This window comes from Podarcis melisellensis (genome assembly GCF_964234715.1).
Source record: "Podarcis melisellensis genome assembly, chromosome: 3".
NCBI classification, from domain to species: Eukaryota; Metazoa; Chordata; class Lepidosauria; order Squamata; family Lacertidae; genus Podarcis; species Podarcis melisellensis.
The window spans coordinates 82,930,238-82,946,586 of record NC_138530.1 but is presented as its reverse complement, the minus strand read 5'-3'; the positions used below and the strand labels follow the sequence as shown (position 1 = coordinate 82,946,586).

At 41.1% G+C, this 16,349-nt stretch overlaps 1 protein-coding gene across 5 annotated transcripts in view; it reads left to right on the top strand.

Annotated features, from left to right (window-relative positions):
* Window positions 1–16,349, top strand: part of MYO6 (myosin VI) — a 112,970-nt gene that overhangs the window by 61,083 nt on the left and 35,538 nt on the right. For 4 of the 5 annotated variants that reach the window (XM_081904850.1, XM_081904849.1, XM_081904852.1 and 1 more), the window contains exons 13-19: window positions 3,313–3,470; window positions 4,302–4,393; window positions 5,516–5,588; window positions 6,233–6,360; window positions 8,166–8,261; window positions 8,713–8,886; window positions 13,250–13,288. In XM_081904850.1, the coding sequence (XP_081760976.1) occupies window positions 3,313–3,470; window positions 4,302–4,393; window positions 5,516–5,588; window positions 6,233–6,360; window positions 8,166–8,261; window positions 8,713–8,886; window positions 13,250–13,288 (760 nt within the window). Of the gene's footprint in view, window positions 1–1,900; window positions 1,942–3,312; window positions 3,471–4,301; window positions 4,394–5,515; window positions 5,589–6,232; window positions 6,361–8,165; window positions 8,262–8,712; window positions 8,887–13,249; window positions 13,289–16,349 lie in introns of those variants that run through there. The other variant, XM_081904853.1, reaches the window with a different exon arrangement.

Sequence of the window (16,349 nt, the reverse complement as noted above, 5' to 3'; positions counted from 1 at the left end):
AGTTAATAAATAAATAGTTTTTAATGTAACTATTATGCAGTAATGGGGGCACAGGTTTGAATTTTAGATGGGTCCTGCCTTATTCTTGGTCCCCTGCTGCTTGCGCCAGTATTCCCATGACAAACCATAAACCTGTAAAAGAGCAATTTGACACCTGTGTGACTTCTGGGAGCATGGAATTTGATCTTTTCTTATAGCCACAGCATTTTGGCTGTCTTAATATTTCAAGATTCCAAAGTGTTGGGTAGAGCTATGAAGGCCTGAGGAGGGGGGAAATGGAAGAATTGGGGAAAATCCCAGTCCCCCCATTTTTCTGCTTTTTGTCCTGTTGTGTTTCCAAAACAATGGGGGGATCCAGAACAATACGGGGGAAATGAGTTCTGCCCCACATTTTCCATTTCCTCCCAGGCCTTCACATCTCTAGGGCTGGTGTGCCCACCCCTCAACACTGTAGAAATAATATTGAGGGATAAGTTTGCATTCTGTTTTGAAGAGGTTCTGCAGCATCATATTTTATAGTATAGATGACTATATAGTTACTTCTAAACTACAGGTGTTAATGTATACTACTTTCTTCTTTCTTCAATTTTCCTTTAATTCTGAAATCTACTGTGGAAAGTTGCTGGGGTGTTATTTTTTTGGGGGGGGGGGCTAAAATTATGGTGTGCCTAGTGCCTTATATAAAAGATTGGCAGTTGACATGAACGACGAGGATTACAGCGCTGAGCTCTTAAACGTATCAGAAGGGGAATGTAAAGGAACCTTCCCTCTATTTATAAGATAGGATTGCTGTCAGTACCTATTACACTAAGATAAATCAAGAGATAGTACATTAAGGCTAATTACACTCTAATGTAATGTAGCTGCAGCCATTCCTAATGAACAGATGAACAGAGCCTTCATTTCCGAGATACTTGGTTTGCAATAGCGGGGAATTCCAATGCACAGCAGCTTGCCTTTACATAGGGTTTTTACACAAAGGAGAGGCGTTACTGCGATAGAGGAAAGCCTGCCTTTTATACCCCTAAGAATGGTCTAATGCTAGACAGCTGCCCTGCAGGCTCTCTACAATTCCTCTCTGTGTTGACCTAGAGAAGAGCGCAGTGTAGAGAGGACTGTAACTCCTAATCCTTTTCTCTGACAGTGTCAGCATCTCAGTGCAAATGGGATTGTGTTTTTTCAACAGGCTGGGCTTAAAATTGCCCCCAAAACAGATCAGATTCCCTGTGCAGCTTTCGGTTGTTTTTCTCTTTTCTTTTTGCAAATAAGGTAAGGGGGAAGAGGGCAAAGAAGTGAAATGTCTTAAAGTTTCTATCCCCCCCCCCAATCACAACAGAAAAGCTGTCTTGGAAAACTTATTTTCATTGTTAGCTTTCTTTGTGTCTATGTCTGTTTTCAGTGCATACCTGTATGCTTGTGAATAAAACGAATCAAACTTTCCACAAAAGGCACGCCCTGCTCCTGGTGGTTTGTTACAGGGTGTGCATTTTTGTAGCTAGTTACTGCAATGAGAAGGCACTCCTCACAGGAGGTTGGGCTATAGATGATCCTCCTTTCTCTCCAATATTTTGAGTTTTAGGTAGCTGCAATAGTCCCTGATTGGCTATAATTTCATGCCACCCCCCATCATGTGACATCACGTAGCCCATAAAAATAATTCTGAGTGAGGGCAATTCTTCTGAACAGGCATTGTCCAAATAAGTCTCTCTTGCCCTCAGGGGTGGTGTCACATTGCCGAACCTAAATTGCTGTGTGATGAGATCATTGTTACCAGGAAGAAGGTCAATTTTAAAACACCTTTTTTGTGTGTGCTGAGAATAGCACATTTGGCTCAGCCCTCAAAGAAATATACCTGTAATATCCTTTCCTTGTTTGAGACACTTCCTTCTCTTCTTTGCAGTTTCTCCTCGGGGTCCAGTGTTTTGAATCCGGCCTTTCCTTCATCTTCCATGCTCTCCCACTTTAACTGAGTCTGCTTCCTTCCGATTGTGGCTTTTAAGCATTTTAAATAGCAATCTTTCATCTTGCGTGCTTTCTTACATTAAACAGGATGTAAACAGTTAAAAAGGGGGGGGGAGGCAGAGGGCACTGAAGTGGTTAAATGAGCAATGCCAAAGAGCTTCTTTACCTATTACCACAGAGTGGAACTAGAGGATATGCAAGGGATTAGTACATCAATTTCTGCTCTTCCTGGTATTACGTAATGAAGGAAGATGTTATGTGCTCAGTATTTGGATACAGCTTTCACGCAGTTCCAGGGAGCCTAGAGAGAGGATGTATGACCTCTTTTAAAGGAGTTCACCACAGAGCAGCACTCCATATAATCGCCTTGCTAACACATGGGGCTGTTTTTGGGCTTGCGGACAGTCTGGGCTCAGTGTAGTGTAGTGGTTAAGAGCGGTAGACTCGTAATCTAGGGAACTGGGTTCGCGTCTCCGCTCCTCCACATGCAGCTGCTGGGTGACCTTGGGCCAGTCACACTTCTCTGAAGTCTCTCAGCCTAACTCACCTCACAGAGTGTTTGTTGTGGGGGAGGAAGGGAAAGGAGAATGTTAGCCGCTTTAAGACTCCTTCAGGTAGTGATAAAGAGGGATATCAAATCTAACTCTTCTTCGTCTTCACGTGAACCGATGCATCCATGTAGGTAGCGTGACTGTGGCTGCCCCAGTTTCCATGAGGGTGGCAGCATTTTTCAATCCTCTGCTATAATGAAAATTGACATTGCTGTGTATACAGCACCCATGTGGGGGAGACACCATTCATGCAAATTGGTGTCTCCACATTGGGGCTGTAGACACAACAGCTCCAATTTTGCAAGCTCAGCTCAGCCATAAGACCAGCATTATCTCCAAGGCATATGAACCACTCCACACATTCTGTTTTGCTTTTCAGGTACAGGCACCCTACAGCTATGTTCAAGTGGTGAAACTCCTGTCTGTTGCCTTAATGCATGCATGTTGGAACAGCAAACTTAAGATTTTACTGGTATTGGGCCCTCCACCAAAGTTGAAGGGTGTTAGGCTCCCGGCCTTTTTATTGGTGGCCCCCATGCTTCTGGAATTCCTTCCCCTAAGAACTCCACTTGTCCCCTTTTCTTGTAGCCTTTAAGAGGACAAAAAAGGCTTAAAAAAAAGAAAAAGAAAATTACGCAATATCACTAGATCTTTATTCATGGTGTTATCTGAGGTTTTGAAGATTATATCTTGTTTCGTTCTGTCGTTTTGCATTTATTTTGGGAAGTTGTGTTGTGAGGGCTTGCCACCAAAAATGGGGAGAACTGAAATGAACAAATATCCTCTTGTTACCATGCAGGGTTCCACTCAAAGTAGAACAGGCGAACAATGCACGTGATGCTCTGGCAAAAACTGTCTACAGTCACCTCTTTGACCACGTGGTAAACAGGGTAAACCAATGTTTCCCTTTTGAGACGTCCTGTTTTTTCATTGGAGTTCTTGATATCGCAGGTTTTGGTAAGTCTTTTGCCTAGGGAACTCTAAATTGCTGTTTAGCTTTAATATGGTTGCTGTATTGCATCATCTGCTTTCAGACCGTGCTCTGGGACCTAGTTAGTGATCTGTATTTCTTCCATTGGAGTGATCACTTAGCGTTGTGTGTAAGTCTGTTGACATTCAAAGCAGAGTGAGCGTTACATCGGATTGGGGGAAGCTAAAAGTCCAAATGACTTAAGCCTGATCCCAGGAAACCTTCCCAAAGCAGTGATCAAGATGTTGGCATTTATGTTGTGGTGACACTTCCTTTTTATAAAGTGCTATGTAGTCTGGCGGTATTATTCAATAAACAAGCAGTGTTATCAACCTATAGCAGAAGGAGCTGTGGGAGCCGGAGACTGGGACATCAGCAAGTAAGCTGGGTAGAGATTAGATACCCTGAGTTCCTGTTTCAAAGCTCCTTCTTTAAACCACTGTGCTACCCTGGCTATGTTACCTGTCTTCAGCTTAATGGAAGATGTGAAGTAATCTAAAGAAATATGGCAACAAATTGTTCTCATTAAGCCTTGGATGCAACTGGAATTCCCATGGTGGGAAGAGGAATTGAGTCCACGACTCTGTATGCAATTACCGGCAGAAAGTCAGAGCTGCTACCTGAGCACTTCCTTTGTATTTTAAAAGAGAACAGTAGGGGATAGTCTAACTTCACTCTTCTGAATTGCAACTGTGTTTCCTGCACAGAAGACCTAATGTTGGAACTCTGTGCCTTAAACCAACATAAGATTATAAAAAGTGTATTTCCTAGCGACGCCCCCACTGATTTTAAAGCATATTAATTCCTTTATTTTACAGAATATTTTGAACACAACAGCTTTGAACAGTTTTGCATTAACTACTGTAATGAGAAGCTGCAGCAGTTCTTTAACGAAAGGATTCTCAAAGAGGTAATTGTATACAACCATAACAAATTTATTATGGCATGGACCACAGTCCGTTTCTTCAGATGCATGAAGTGTAATCCTCATTTGGCAGGTGGTGGGAATGGGACATACAACAATGAATGCAGAGTGAAATTCAGGAGAATCCAGTGATACGTACCTGAAAGCAAAGTATTTACAGTGACCAGTTAATAAGGCTGTTCAGTGAACAAATCCATTAGTCTTTAAGGTGCCACAAGACTCTTGTTTTTGCCACAACAGTTTAACGCATCTACCATTTTAGAATGCGATGCATGTTGTTTATAGTCATTTCACTGAGGTTTTTCTATTACCAGTGTCTGATCTGCAGATACAATACATCTGCAGATCTTTGCCTGTAGCAATTCTAGGAGTCAACTCCTTGAGTCTCATGGACTTTTGAGAAAAGTTACACAAATATTGCATTACATAGATACCCCATATATGTAATTTTTTAAAATAAAAAAATAGTGATTTGAAATTCCTTCTACGAAGATGCACAGAAAAGTTGTGTCTGAATCATTAACACTTTAAGAGCATGCATATAACTGATGTGCTTGAATGCCCTTCTGGATTTGAAAACCATGAAGAAAAACTTCCAAATGACAACATTATTTTTCAGCTTCCACTTCAGTGCACATGGTGATGCTAGTTAGACAGCAATGCTGGAATTGTTTGAACAAGGTCAGCCTTCATAGCACCTCTAGCAATTTGACAAAGGCCTGATGTTCGAGATACTGAACAATCATATTCCCAGAAACAAATAAAGCAAATGACATAGGAGATGGTTCAGGGCACCAGAAAAATATAGGACTGCTGGTTTTTTTTGGGAAGTTTGAGCAAAAGTGCTGAGCTATTTCAGAACTGTTTCATGCCACAAAGTTCAGGTTGCTTAAGACTGTCAAGTGGCTCATCACTGAGAACATTACTCGTTCTTCTATCACAGGATCAGCTTGACTTGAAATACAACCAAGTCAGAAACAGGGATGGTGCTGGCACTCATGTGTGACATTGCTAGCATGTACCTTCGGCCCTCACGTAAAGGATATGAGAAGTTGGATAGATGAGCAGTATTTTACTCATACGATAATTTCATTATTTCTATTATAGGAACAAGAACTTTACCAGAAAGAAGGTTTAGGTGTCAATGAAGTCCACTATGTAGATAACCAAGACTGTATAGGTATGCATGTTGAATTCTGAGATGCCGTTTGTGTAAAAAAAGTTTTATTTGCTGTGGTTTTCATTGAAATTGAATGGTAGTATATCTGTTTTGTTTTCCTTAACCTTTAACATTCTTGGAAGCAGCAGGAGGGTGAAATGGGCCATTTCACATGATTTTTTTTGAATGAAAACGTTCTGTATTTTACACCTGCTCCTTTCATATTAGATAAGAGATCCATATTTTGAAATTTTAATGAAGGGACATAATGTGAAACTGTGGTTTGCTTAAACATAGTTTACTTTAAGGTCTGGTTCTGAGCCTCACTATAAACCTGGATTGTTTGGGGGACTGATAAATCAAAATACGAAATCACAATTTGGAGGTACTTTGCAAAAACTAATTGTTGTAAAACGTCTGAATTCACATATTGTTGACAAACCACAGGTTTGTTGCTTAGGTTGTTGACATTTACTGCTAAGCCACTTAATATATCAGCTAATAGAATAGCTGTTGGCAGATTCTGCAGATTACTCAAGAGCAGATGTATTTAGCAAAGGTACAAGCTTTGTATTGCTTGGTAACACTCTGTATATACTGTATATACTGTCACTACTCTGTATATACTGTATTAACTAGCCTATTGGCTTCTGTCTTGCAAACAGATTTGATCGAAGGGAAATTAATAGGTGTTCTTGACATTTTGGATGAAGAAAATCGGCTTCCTCAGCCAAGTGATCAGCACTTTACATCAATGGTACATCAAAAGCACAAAGATCACTTCAGACTCTCGGTAGGCTTATTTTTTTTATATTGGCATCAGTTTGTTTACCCCAAGTTATAAATTGTCATAAATAAACCTTTGTACATTACATCCAAGATTCCCCCATTATCCCTTTTCTGTCAGATGTTCCAGAATACTTTCCTACTGACAATACTGGTCCTATAGAGGCTCATTTGCTTGGAGAGAGTGTAGCTACAATTACATGTATATGTATTTTGGTTTCTAATTGCAATGTGTGAATTCAGGACACAAGGACAGAGAGATTGACTGCAGGGAACAAGGAAATGTTTGCTTTGCAATGTTTGGTTACTCACCAATCCTCAAAAATCACCTCCCGCATGACAGCTTGGTTTAGCAAAAAGTTTCCATCTCCACAAATGGGACGTTATCTAAAATATTTCTAAAATAACAAAAATATTTAGTTAAGGGTGCCATTTTACATAATGGATGGGCTACACAGATGAATGCCCGATGCACCGATGGCAGCAATCATGTCACCTTAAATTCCGAATCAACCCATTTGTTATGAAACCCAGTGTGTTGACCCCACCACAGGGAAGTGTCCTTGGCAATAGTCAAGGCAGGTTTCATCTCCATATGTCTTTACAGCAAAACGAAAGGGAATATTATAAACGTACAGTCCTGATTTATTTACCATGACCAGGCATAAAGAAGCATTTGGTCTCTGAGGTTCTGGGAGAAAGTCAGTACAATTGCACACTGTCTCCAATGTTCATTTGAGTCACATAATTTTAAAAGGAGGTGGGTAAGAATCTGCAGTGCATCACATTTAATTTCTTAGCCACTTTCCACAAGAACTCTCCAAGTGACATAGACAGATAAGATTCCGATACACAATACTCCACCAAGCTACAAATGAAACCACTAATGTGATCATATTGCAAAAAACGAATATGTCTAGCTCCCTAATAAAACCTTGACCACCATCCCTGCTGGCTGTGATTGCAATCTAGTTGCCTTGGTCACAAACTCAATATAAAATATGGCTTCCTTACAGTTAAATGGAGTAGGCTGAAGAAAGCATGTGGCACCAATTTTGACATGCTGGCTGTGGATCCTGGTTTGTTTCTAGGTTCAGTTTAATGAGTTGTATTTGACCTTTAAAGACCTAAAGTGCCCAGGTCCAACATACATGAGGACTGTCTTCTCTCATATTCCTGTTCATTAAGATCTGCTTCATAGACAGGGGTTTTTTTTGGGGGGGGGATGTTGGGCTCAAGGTTTTGGAACTTTGTCCATGGGGAAGTGTGGTCTGCCTTTGCATTGCTAGTTTTCAGTTGCATGTTGAGTGTTCTCTTTCAGAGGGCATTCAAGACACCCATAGCTGCGATATTGCCGTTGCGCATTTTAGTTGTTGCTGCTGGGTTTTTTTTTTAAAAAAAAAAAATAGGTGTCAAAGCTATTCTGTATGTTTTGTATGCTTTGATCTGCCCTGACACAAAAGGTGTGGCATTAATATTTTTATTAATAAATACATAACCCAACCAGGAACTAATGCAGTCCATGTGGTTGAAGTCTTAGCTGCCTTCACTTTCTTCTCCTTTTTAGTTGAACACCATGAGGGCAGTGAAGAGCTGCCATTTAGCAGTTCATTAATTTGTGGCATGTCAAAATGGCCGCCTCGGACTGGCATGTAAAAATGCATGGGGCTTACAAGGCAGAGTAGTTTTCTAATCTATTTAATTTGCAGTTTTATGTACGTAGTTGGTCATTTGTTTTGTGCTTTATGATTTTATAGTTCTATGACACCTATAAATAAATAACATAAATAAAATTTTGGTTTTAAATTTCAGATACCCAGGAAATCTAAACTGGCTGTTCACAGAAATATCCGAGATGACGAGGGCTTTATAATCAGACATTTTGCAGGAGCAGTATGTTACGAGACAGTAAGTGAACATGATTTACTGAATTTCATCTTTCTGTATAGTTTTAAAAATAAATTATTTATATCTGTCGTGTAGTGGATCCTTGTGAGTGTGGCTGAGCAGATAAAAGTATATTCAGCTACATGGTGAGAATTTACGAAGGCTATGGGAAGAACTCAACATCATGCTTAGGACCCCACCAGATCATTTGAATATTGAAGAAGTTTCATTGGGAAGAGGTGTTAATCTAAGTTGGCAACGCTGTTTGTGAGAGCAACTAAAAGTTTCTGAATGGTGTAACCTAATGAAGTAAAACAATTTTTGCTTCTGCTTTTTAAAATCATTGAAGGTTGGTCTGCAGGGTCATATTCCTGTGTGCCATTTCTGCCCAGGTGCCACAGTGATCAAGTGATACCATAGACATGTGCAGCCTTTCCCTCCTACCTAACATTATTTTCGTTATTTTCCTCAGACCCAGTTTGTGGAGAAAAACAACGACGCTCTGCATATGTCTCTGGAGTCCCTTATATGTGAATCCAAAGATAAATTTATCCGGCAGCTCTTTGAATCCAACACGAACAACAACAAGGACCATAAACAAAAAGCAGGGAAGCTCAGTTTCATCAGTGTGGGAAACAAATTTAAGGTATGGGCGTGACAAACCTTCTCCTTTCTCGGGACTCCTTTCCATTTTCTATGAACACAACGAGACTGTAAAGTTAGGCAGACAGCATGAGTGGTTTTAGTTTCACGTATTCCTCTCGTCGGACCATCCTTGTTTACTCAGAAACAATCCCTTCTGGTTTCAGCAGGATTTCCATTTTCTAGGATGTATGCTCAAAATTGCAACCTCAAACAGTTTTGTGATATGACAGGTATAGCTCATGTAGTCTGGCCTTTGCTGTAGTAAACTGAGGCAAATCTTCAATGGCTTTTTGCCTTTTCCTCATATTGAAGCAACATTTCTCCATGCCCTGAGGATACTGGGGTATTCCTTCTGTCCTCCCTCCCTGTTTTTCGTAGTCCGTGTTTGAATTTCAGAAAGGCCTGTGTGATCTCCAGGTAACACTGCACCACTCATTTCTTCCACACGTCCCTCTGCCTCACTTCTGTTCCTTGCCCTTCCTTTATGACTCACAAACAGCATGAATGGCTTCTCTCTCTCACACACACCCGCTTTTGCAATCTGCCTCTGCAACGTTTTATCTGGGGCTTCTTGGACTCTTCAGTCGCACACTCACACTTGCACACACTTCCACCATTGCCTCTGTCATTCCACCTTCTCTTGGGCTGTGGCTGCCGAAAGTTGCGACCGAGACTTCACCACATGTGAAAGCATTGAATGTTGCACAGGGAGCGAATGAATTGCCAAAATGGGAATCTGTATTAGTTTAATACTGTGTGTTTAGCGTCTGTATTAATTGCAGACCCCGAAGCAACTTCTTATCAGAGCTAAATGTGTGGTTTAAAAAGCTTTGCTTTCTGTTGTATAATGAGAATTTGCACATTTGAAGCGAGCCCCTTCAGTCAACAGAAGCTAGCTGTGGGTGTCCCATTGAGACAGTAAAGTAGATTTAAAGTGTTATCATTTCTCTGAACCCTCTAAAAATATTAATAGCATTGACAAGACAAAACAAAACCCAAAAAACCTTGGGGGGTTGAGCATTCCTTTTCTCACCCCCTTGCCCTTCTAACAGTATTATCTGATGCTTTTCCTAATTTTTCCTTTTGTTCTTAGCTGTAAATCTGACCTCTGTGTCTTCTGCTCTTTCTGTGTTAAGCCTTCTCTGTTTTTCTGCTTCCTTTCCCTATTCATCAGTTTTTATTTTAGTTGGCTTTTACCAGCTCAGGATGGCTGGAGGGGAAGCTATAGGGGAGTTGAGAGGAAAAGCAGGCAGAGGCAAAACCAAGGGCTGCAGGTAAATGTATCACCTTCGTGGACTCATTATTTATCAAACTGCAGTAATTTCAGCCAGAATTCTTATTTCTAGCACATCAGTTTTGCTTCATGTAACGTTAGAAAAATGCCTCCACTCCACAGCAGGGTTCTTATTTTTGTTGCTGGTTCCCTCAACAACCCATGCATTAAACACCACATATTAAGTCTGTAGTGGGACTTGGGAAGGGCAGTAGCTCAGGGTTGGACTGTGTGCCTTGCATGCAAAGGGTCTTGGGTTCAATTCAGTTAGAGCTGGGGGGGGGGGAAAGCTCGTTTTCTTTTTCACTTTCGTTTTTAAAATTTTAAATTAAATACCACAATCATCCAAATAGAGGGAAAAGCAAAATATATTGAGAAAAATGGAAAGGGAGAAAATGGTTGGAGAAAATAGCTTGCATAATGAGATACTATTAAATTAACATAAAAAGAATATACAGGGGTACTTTGCCTGCGATTTGATTGTTGAATGAACAGAGCCCATAAACTTGTTTTGATCATTATATTTTAAAGTGTTTCTGTCAGCTTTATCATTGTGACATATCCCCAAGCTTTCCTCAGCCATTGTGGGTTGGTTGGAGGGTCTTTATTTTTCCATTTCTGGACTGTATAGAGTTTCGCCATAGTCAAAAGAGTAGTTACTAATTAGAGATCGGGATTTATAACTTCACCGCATGCAAAGAAGGATTGTGTTTGCATTTCTAGGTAATGCAAAGCCGGTGATTTCCTGCTATATTCAAAATTGTAACTCCGAGAGGTTTTGCTTTTGCACAATCCCAGAAGATATGTATGAAATCTGCCTTAGTTCTTTTTCTCCTCCAGCAGTACTCCTTTTCTGAAACTCTGAAGAAAGGCTGCCACACACTGTAGAATCAGGCGTAGCCAACATGAATGATGATGGACCACAGCTCCCATCATTCCTGGTTAGAATGAATGGGAGTTGTGAATCATCATTATTATTAATAATAATTTCATTTCCATCCTCCTTTACATTTTTAAGGGGGGGGGGAATCTCAAAGTACCCAAATAAAACAATCTAAAAGAAAACATTACAGAAGAAAGTCAAATATAAAGTATGCATCCAAAGCAGCATAATTAACAGGATACTAAAATATCATCTTAAAGATTTCAAATGAAATCTTTACTAATGGAGGTCAAATATAAAATGTACATTTAAAGCAGCAAAATTATCAAGAAAATAAAACACTTTCTTGAGTACAGAACATACCTGCAGCTGTTGCAGCCAACTCTGTTAATGGCTGTGGGAACTCGGGCTCCACAAGCAGGGTCTGCAGTAAGAGACAGCCAAGGTGGTCCAACTATATCTGGAAGAGCGCCATGTTGGCTACTCCTAATGTAGACAATCCTGAGCTAAATGTACCAAGAAGGCAACTTGCTTGCTTTTCAAATAGAAAACGGGTTTACAAAGATAAGTCATTTTCCATGGGTAGAAAGTGTAGGTGTGTATTTCCGAAATCAAAATGCAAAAGGAGGATTTCAGGCATGCAGAGAAGTAGGTGAAATTATAGCAGGGCCAAGGCTTTTCAGCTTAGCTGAAGATCCCTCTGTTACTTGGGATTGCCACAGAGCCTTCCCATCCCCCCAGCCCCCTTGAATGGCCTGATAATGGGGGCTGGAATAGAGTTGGAGGAGAAGTGGGACGGGATAGGATAGCAGAGCCAGTCTCTGTGCTAGGCTAAACAAGTGAGGAAGATGCTCCCTGCTTCTGGCTTCTGCCAAGCCCAGCACGCTATGAAACAAAAACCCACTCTTCCTGAGGGTCCGCTAGTATGCACAGAGGACTTGGGGAGGTGGGCAGGTCTGTTCCTACTACTCACTGGGCTTTGGGGCAAGAGAAAATTAAACACCAGTGCTCAAGCCTACATTGCTGTTTTTGCCTCTTGGTTGCAATGCCAGGTAAGAAACTGACTCTGCTCCTCCAACCACTTTCTCTGTGCATGCCAGGTGAGTCATTGGATGGGTTGACCCTCTTTTGCCCAACATGAAAATTGCATTTCCCTGGGCTCTGTGCAATGCCAAAGGAGGTCCATGGGGGAGGCAAAAAAAAAATTGGTGGTGGGTGTGTCTTCATTAGCAGGTGATTGGCTTTGTGAATCACCATTTGAAACAAAAACTAGACCACTAAGTCAATGCATAGTCTATATTTTAAACATTTTGTAACTTCGACCAACACACCCTAATGGCTGAAAAAAGTGTTTATTGAAACCTATCTGGTTCTTGATGAGTTATGTGCAAACATCCACTGCATCTGGCGAAGTACAAGACTCCCCATATCATTTGTGATACTGTATCTGATCCTACACCATCCACTTAATCCATGTAAGGTTCATGTAATAACATGGATCAGGATATCTATGTGCCAGGTGAATGCGTAGTGTAAGTCAAGGGAAGCCAAAGTGGTGCCCTCCAGATTTGTTGGGCCAAAGCCCCTGCCAAGCCTGCCACTGCTAATGCTAGCTGGGGCTGATGGGATCTGGTGTCTGACAACATCTGCAGGGCACTACATTGGCTTACCCTTGTGTTCAGTGTTTAAAAGAGTAGCTCGCATTTAGCAAATCGGTGGTGCTTTCCATTGCATAGAAAGGAAACATTCCTAGAGGCCACTTGGGTACGAGAAGCATTTATGTACCAAGTTGTACATATGAAGTCGGGTGGAAGAATTCTGGTAGTGGTATGGTATGGTATGGTGTTGCTGCTTCCCACCTTAATTCTCTTGCTGCTAATACAGTTTGACTACGAGTAGCAAGTGAAGGTGTTGGTATCGTGGACCGACAGATCCTATGCACTCATTCTCCTTTTCACCTCCATTTGAGCAAGTGCATGTGTGCATGGGGAGCTCGTGCTAAGTGATGCATGCAAGGAATGATGTGTCCTCTTGAGTGTAGCCCGGGGGGAGGCGGGGGGGCAGCTGCCCCTATTAAGTAAATCAATAAAATATTTAACTAACTGAGGTTCTGCCCCCCCCCCACATGAAGCCTGGCCATGCCCATGTATGTCCTGTGTGCCTAATCTCCCATTCTCCATACTGATGCAATTTTCTTTGCTTTTACAGACTCAGCTGAATCTGCTCCTGGAAAAGCTTCGCAGTACAGTAAGTGGAGATTCTTGCCTTCTGTTCACTCACATTTATTTTAATTTTTTTAAAATTGCATTTACACCAAATCTATAGATTTCAAATGACGTATTGCAGGAATAAGTTAACTGTATAACCACTGCATTTGATAGTGAGGCAAGCTCTTATTTGCTGAAGCATGGCTGTTCCATGATCCATGTCAACAAGTTAGTTATTAGGGGTCAGACGTTTTGGATATTACCATCCAATACATGAATTGATGGCACCTTCTCTGTGCATAGGTTGAGTGTTTCCGATGTGGCTCAAACCATTTTCAAAGTACTATTTAGTTTTAGATATGTATATTTTTAAAGTATCCCATCCTTGAGGGCTTCAGTGCCGGATCAAAGCATTGGGGAAGACTTGCTAGCAGATACAGTGGTGCCTCGCAAGATGAAAAGAATCCGTTCCGCGAGTCTCTTCTTCTTGCGGTTTTTTCTTCTTGCGAAGCAAGCCCATTAGCAGCTTAGCGGCTTAGCGCTATAAGCGGCTTAGCGGATCAGCTGATTAGCGGCTTAGTGGATCAGCTGATAAGCGGCATAGCGGCTTGGGAAAAAGGGGGGGGAGGAAAAAAACCCCGCAGGAACTCGCAAGACATTTTCGTCTTGTGAAGCAAGCCCATAGGAAATTTGTTTTGCGAAGCACCTCCAAAACGGAAAACCCTTTTGTCTAGTGGGTTTTCCGTCTTGCGAGGCATTCGTCTTGCGGGGCACCACTGTAATTGCCCATGATAAACACAATGGGATGTATTGAGAATCATTGCTTACACATCTAAGACCATTTATCTGCCCTATTCTTAGCATGCAAAGTACAAGTACTTACTAAAACATCACTTCTTTATTTTCTTTGGCAGTCACTCATAGCCAAGTAAAATTGTCTTCATGAACAGGGTCTTAACAGTGAGTCTGTAAGTGACTGTGGAGGCCAATTCTGGAGCCATACATCCTTCCACAGTACGGATATAGGTTTCAGGGCAGGAGTTGATCACAGTGAGAATTTGCCAAACAAGCCTTCCTCTTAGCTCGTTTCTCCTTTTTGCCCTGAGTTTGTGCTTCTTCAAAGTCCATGACACCTTTGGTGAAGGCTGTTTTCCAACTGGAGCTCTCACAGGCCAGTGTTTCCCAGTTATCAGTGTTTATACTACATTTTTTTAGGTTTGCCTTGAGAGCATCTTTAAATCTCTCTCGGTGTCCACTGGTATTTAACTTTCCATTCTTTAGTTGGGAATAGAGTAGTTGCTTTGAAGGACGATAGTCAGGCATCTGCACAACATGACCAGTCCAACGAAATTGATGTTGAAAAATCAATGCTTTGACACTGGTGATCTTTGCTTCTTCCAGTACACTAACATTAGTTCGCCTGTCTTTCCAAGTGATGTGTAATTGTGTTTCTCTCTTTTTTAAAAAAATAAATAAATCTCACATAGTCTTTAACAAACACATTTAAAAACTTGATGTAAGCTTGATGTAAATTAGTGCTATGCAAGAAACTTCTTCTGCATTTTTTATTTTTGGGAGAATTCTCCATTTAAAAATTATCAAAGGAGAGAGAAAAAATTGAGGGAATCCTCATGGTTGTGTATAGAGAGGTGTTCATCCTTTTTTCATTCTATAAATAATCTCTTCAGCCTTCCTGGGTGCTCATGTTTCAGTTTCATGGTATCATAGAATCACAGAGTTAGAAGAGACCACGAGGCTATGGCTCTGAGTTCATAGTATCCAACACATCCGGATATGGATTTAAGGTGTTTTTTGTGTGTTGTCCACCCGCCAGCAGGTGCCACCACAACTCATGCATGTGATGTGATAAAGCTGTGCATGTGACAGAGAGACAGAGCAAAAAATGCTTGTGGAAGGAGCATCCCAATACTATTGAATCTGGACAGGGTTTGGGAGCCTTTTAAATTGATGAACAAACGTCGTTCTTTTCAAGCAGCATGTGAACAAATGCTGTGAAATAATGAAAGCTGGTTTTCTCTGCCTCTCTTGCCTAGATATAACAGGCACTTCAAAACCAGATGAAAACTTGGGAGGTGGAAAAGGGAGATTCTAGAGGAAGAGTAAATGTTCTTCAAGCTTTTTGGACTGTCTTTTGATGGTGTCATTCATTAGCTGCAGTCTTATTTGTATATTGTCCTCTGGATGTTTGGAATAAGTGTCTGAGATGTTCTGGCCATAATTGCCGCATAATTATGAGTTGGTTTAAGAGCCCCTCAGAAAGACCTCGAGCCAGACTTGTCAATTCATGTATTCATTAAATGCTTCCTTAATAAATGAATGCTTATCAGCCTTTTGGGATGCTGTTTTATGGCTCTGAAGTTGTGTAGACAGATTAAAAAATGCCTTATTTTGACGGCATCTGTTCTATCTCAGAGCTCAGCCTAAAGCTCAAAATATTTTATCCTCTCCTCCATACCCCATGATGAGTGAGTAGTGGTGATGAGTGAACTCTCTTCCCCCAATATCTATAAACTGAGCTGCTCCCCCATTGGAAATATATATCAGTTTATTCCAGATCCTATTCAGAACTTGACTTGCCACTCACACTCTCTGAACACCACCAGGAATGCAGTGATCTGAAAACTACTCAGTACTCTTTCAAAAGCCACTGTGGTCTGCCCTGTAGTTCTGTCCCCACTTAAATGTTGTGGGGGTTTTTTTGGTAACTGCAACAGTGGCAGTACAACCTCCCTCATTCTTTTTTCAGAATTTGCACACTACTGCAAGGGACCCTGAGAAATATAACTTTCCCAAGGCACTTGAGTTCTGGGTATCAATACTAGTCTCAATAAAAAAAAAGGAGGAGGGAGGAATTCTTCTTTAGCTAGGGAAAACTATTGCAAAGCACCTTGTTCTTCAAAGAATAAAATATTCCTGTGCCTTTCTCTGTATTTGCATTTACTTAAAAGGGAAAACAAGGTATCTTTCACCGTAGAAGCCTGGAGGGAAAATACTGGTCATGAAGTGAGGGGTAGTGTCTAGAAAGGGAAAGGCTCAGTTTTAGAATCTTTATGCGATTCTCAGATGATCTGAGCTGGCTG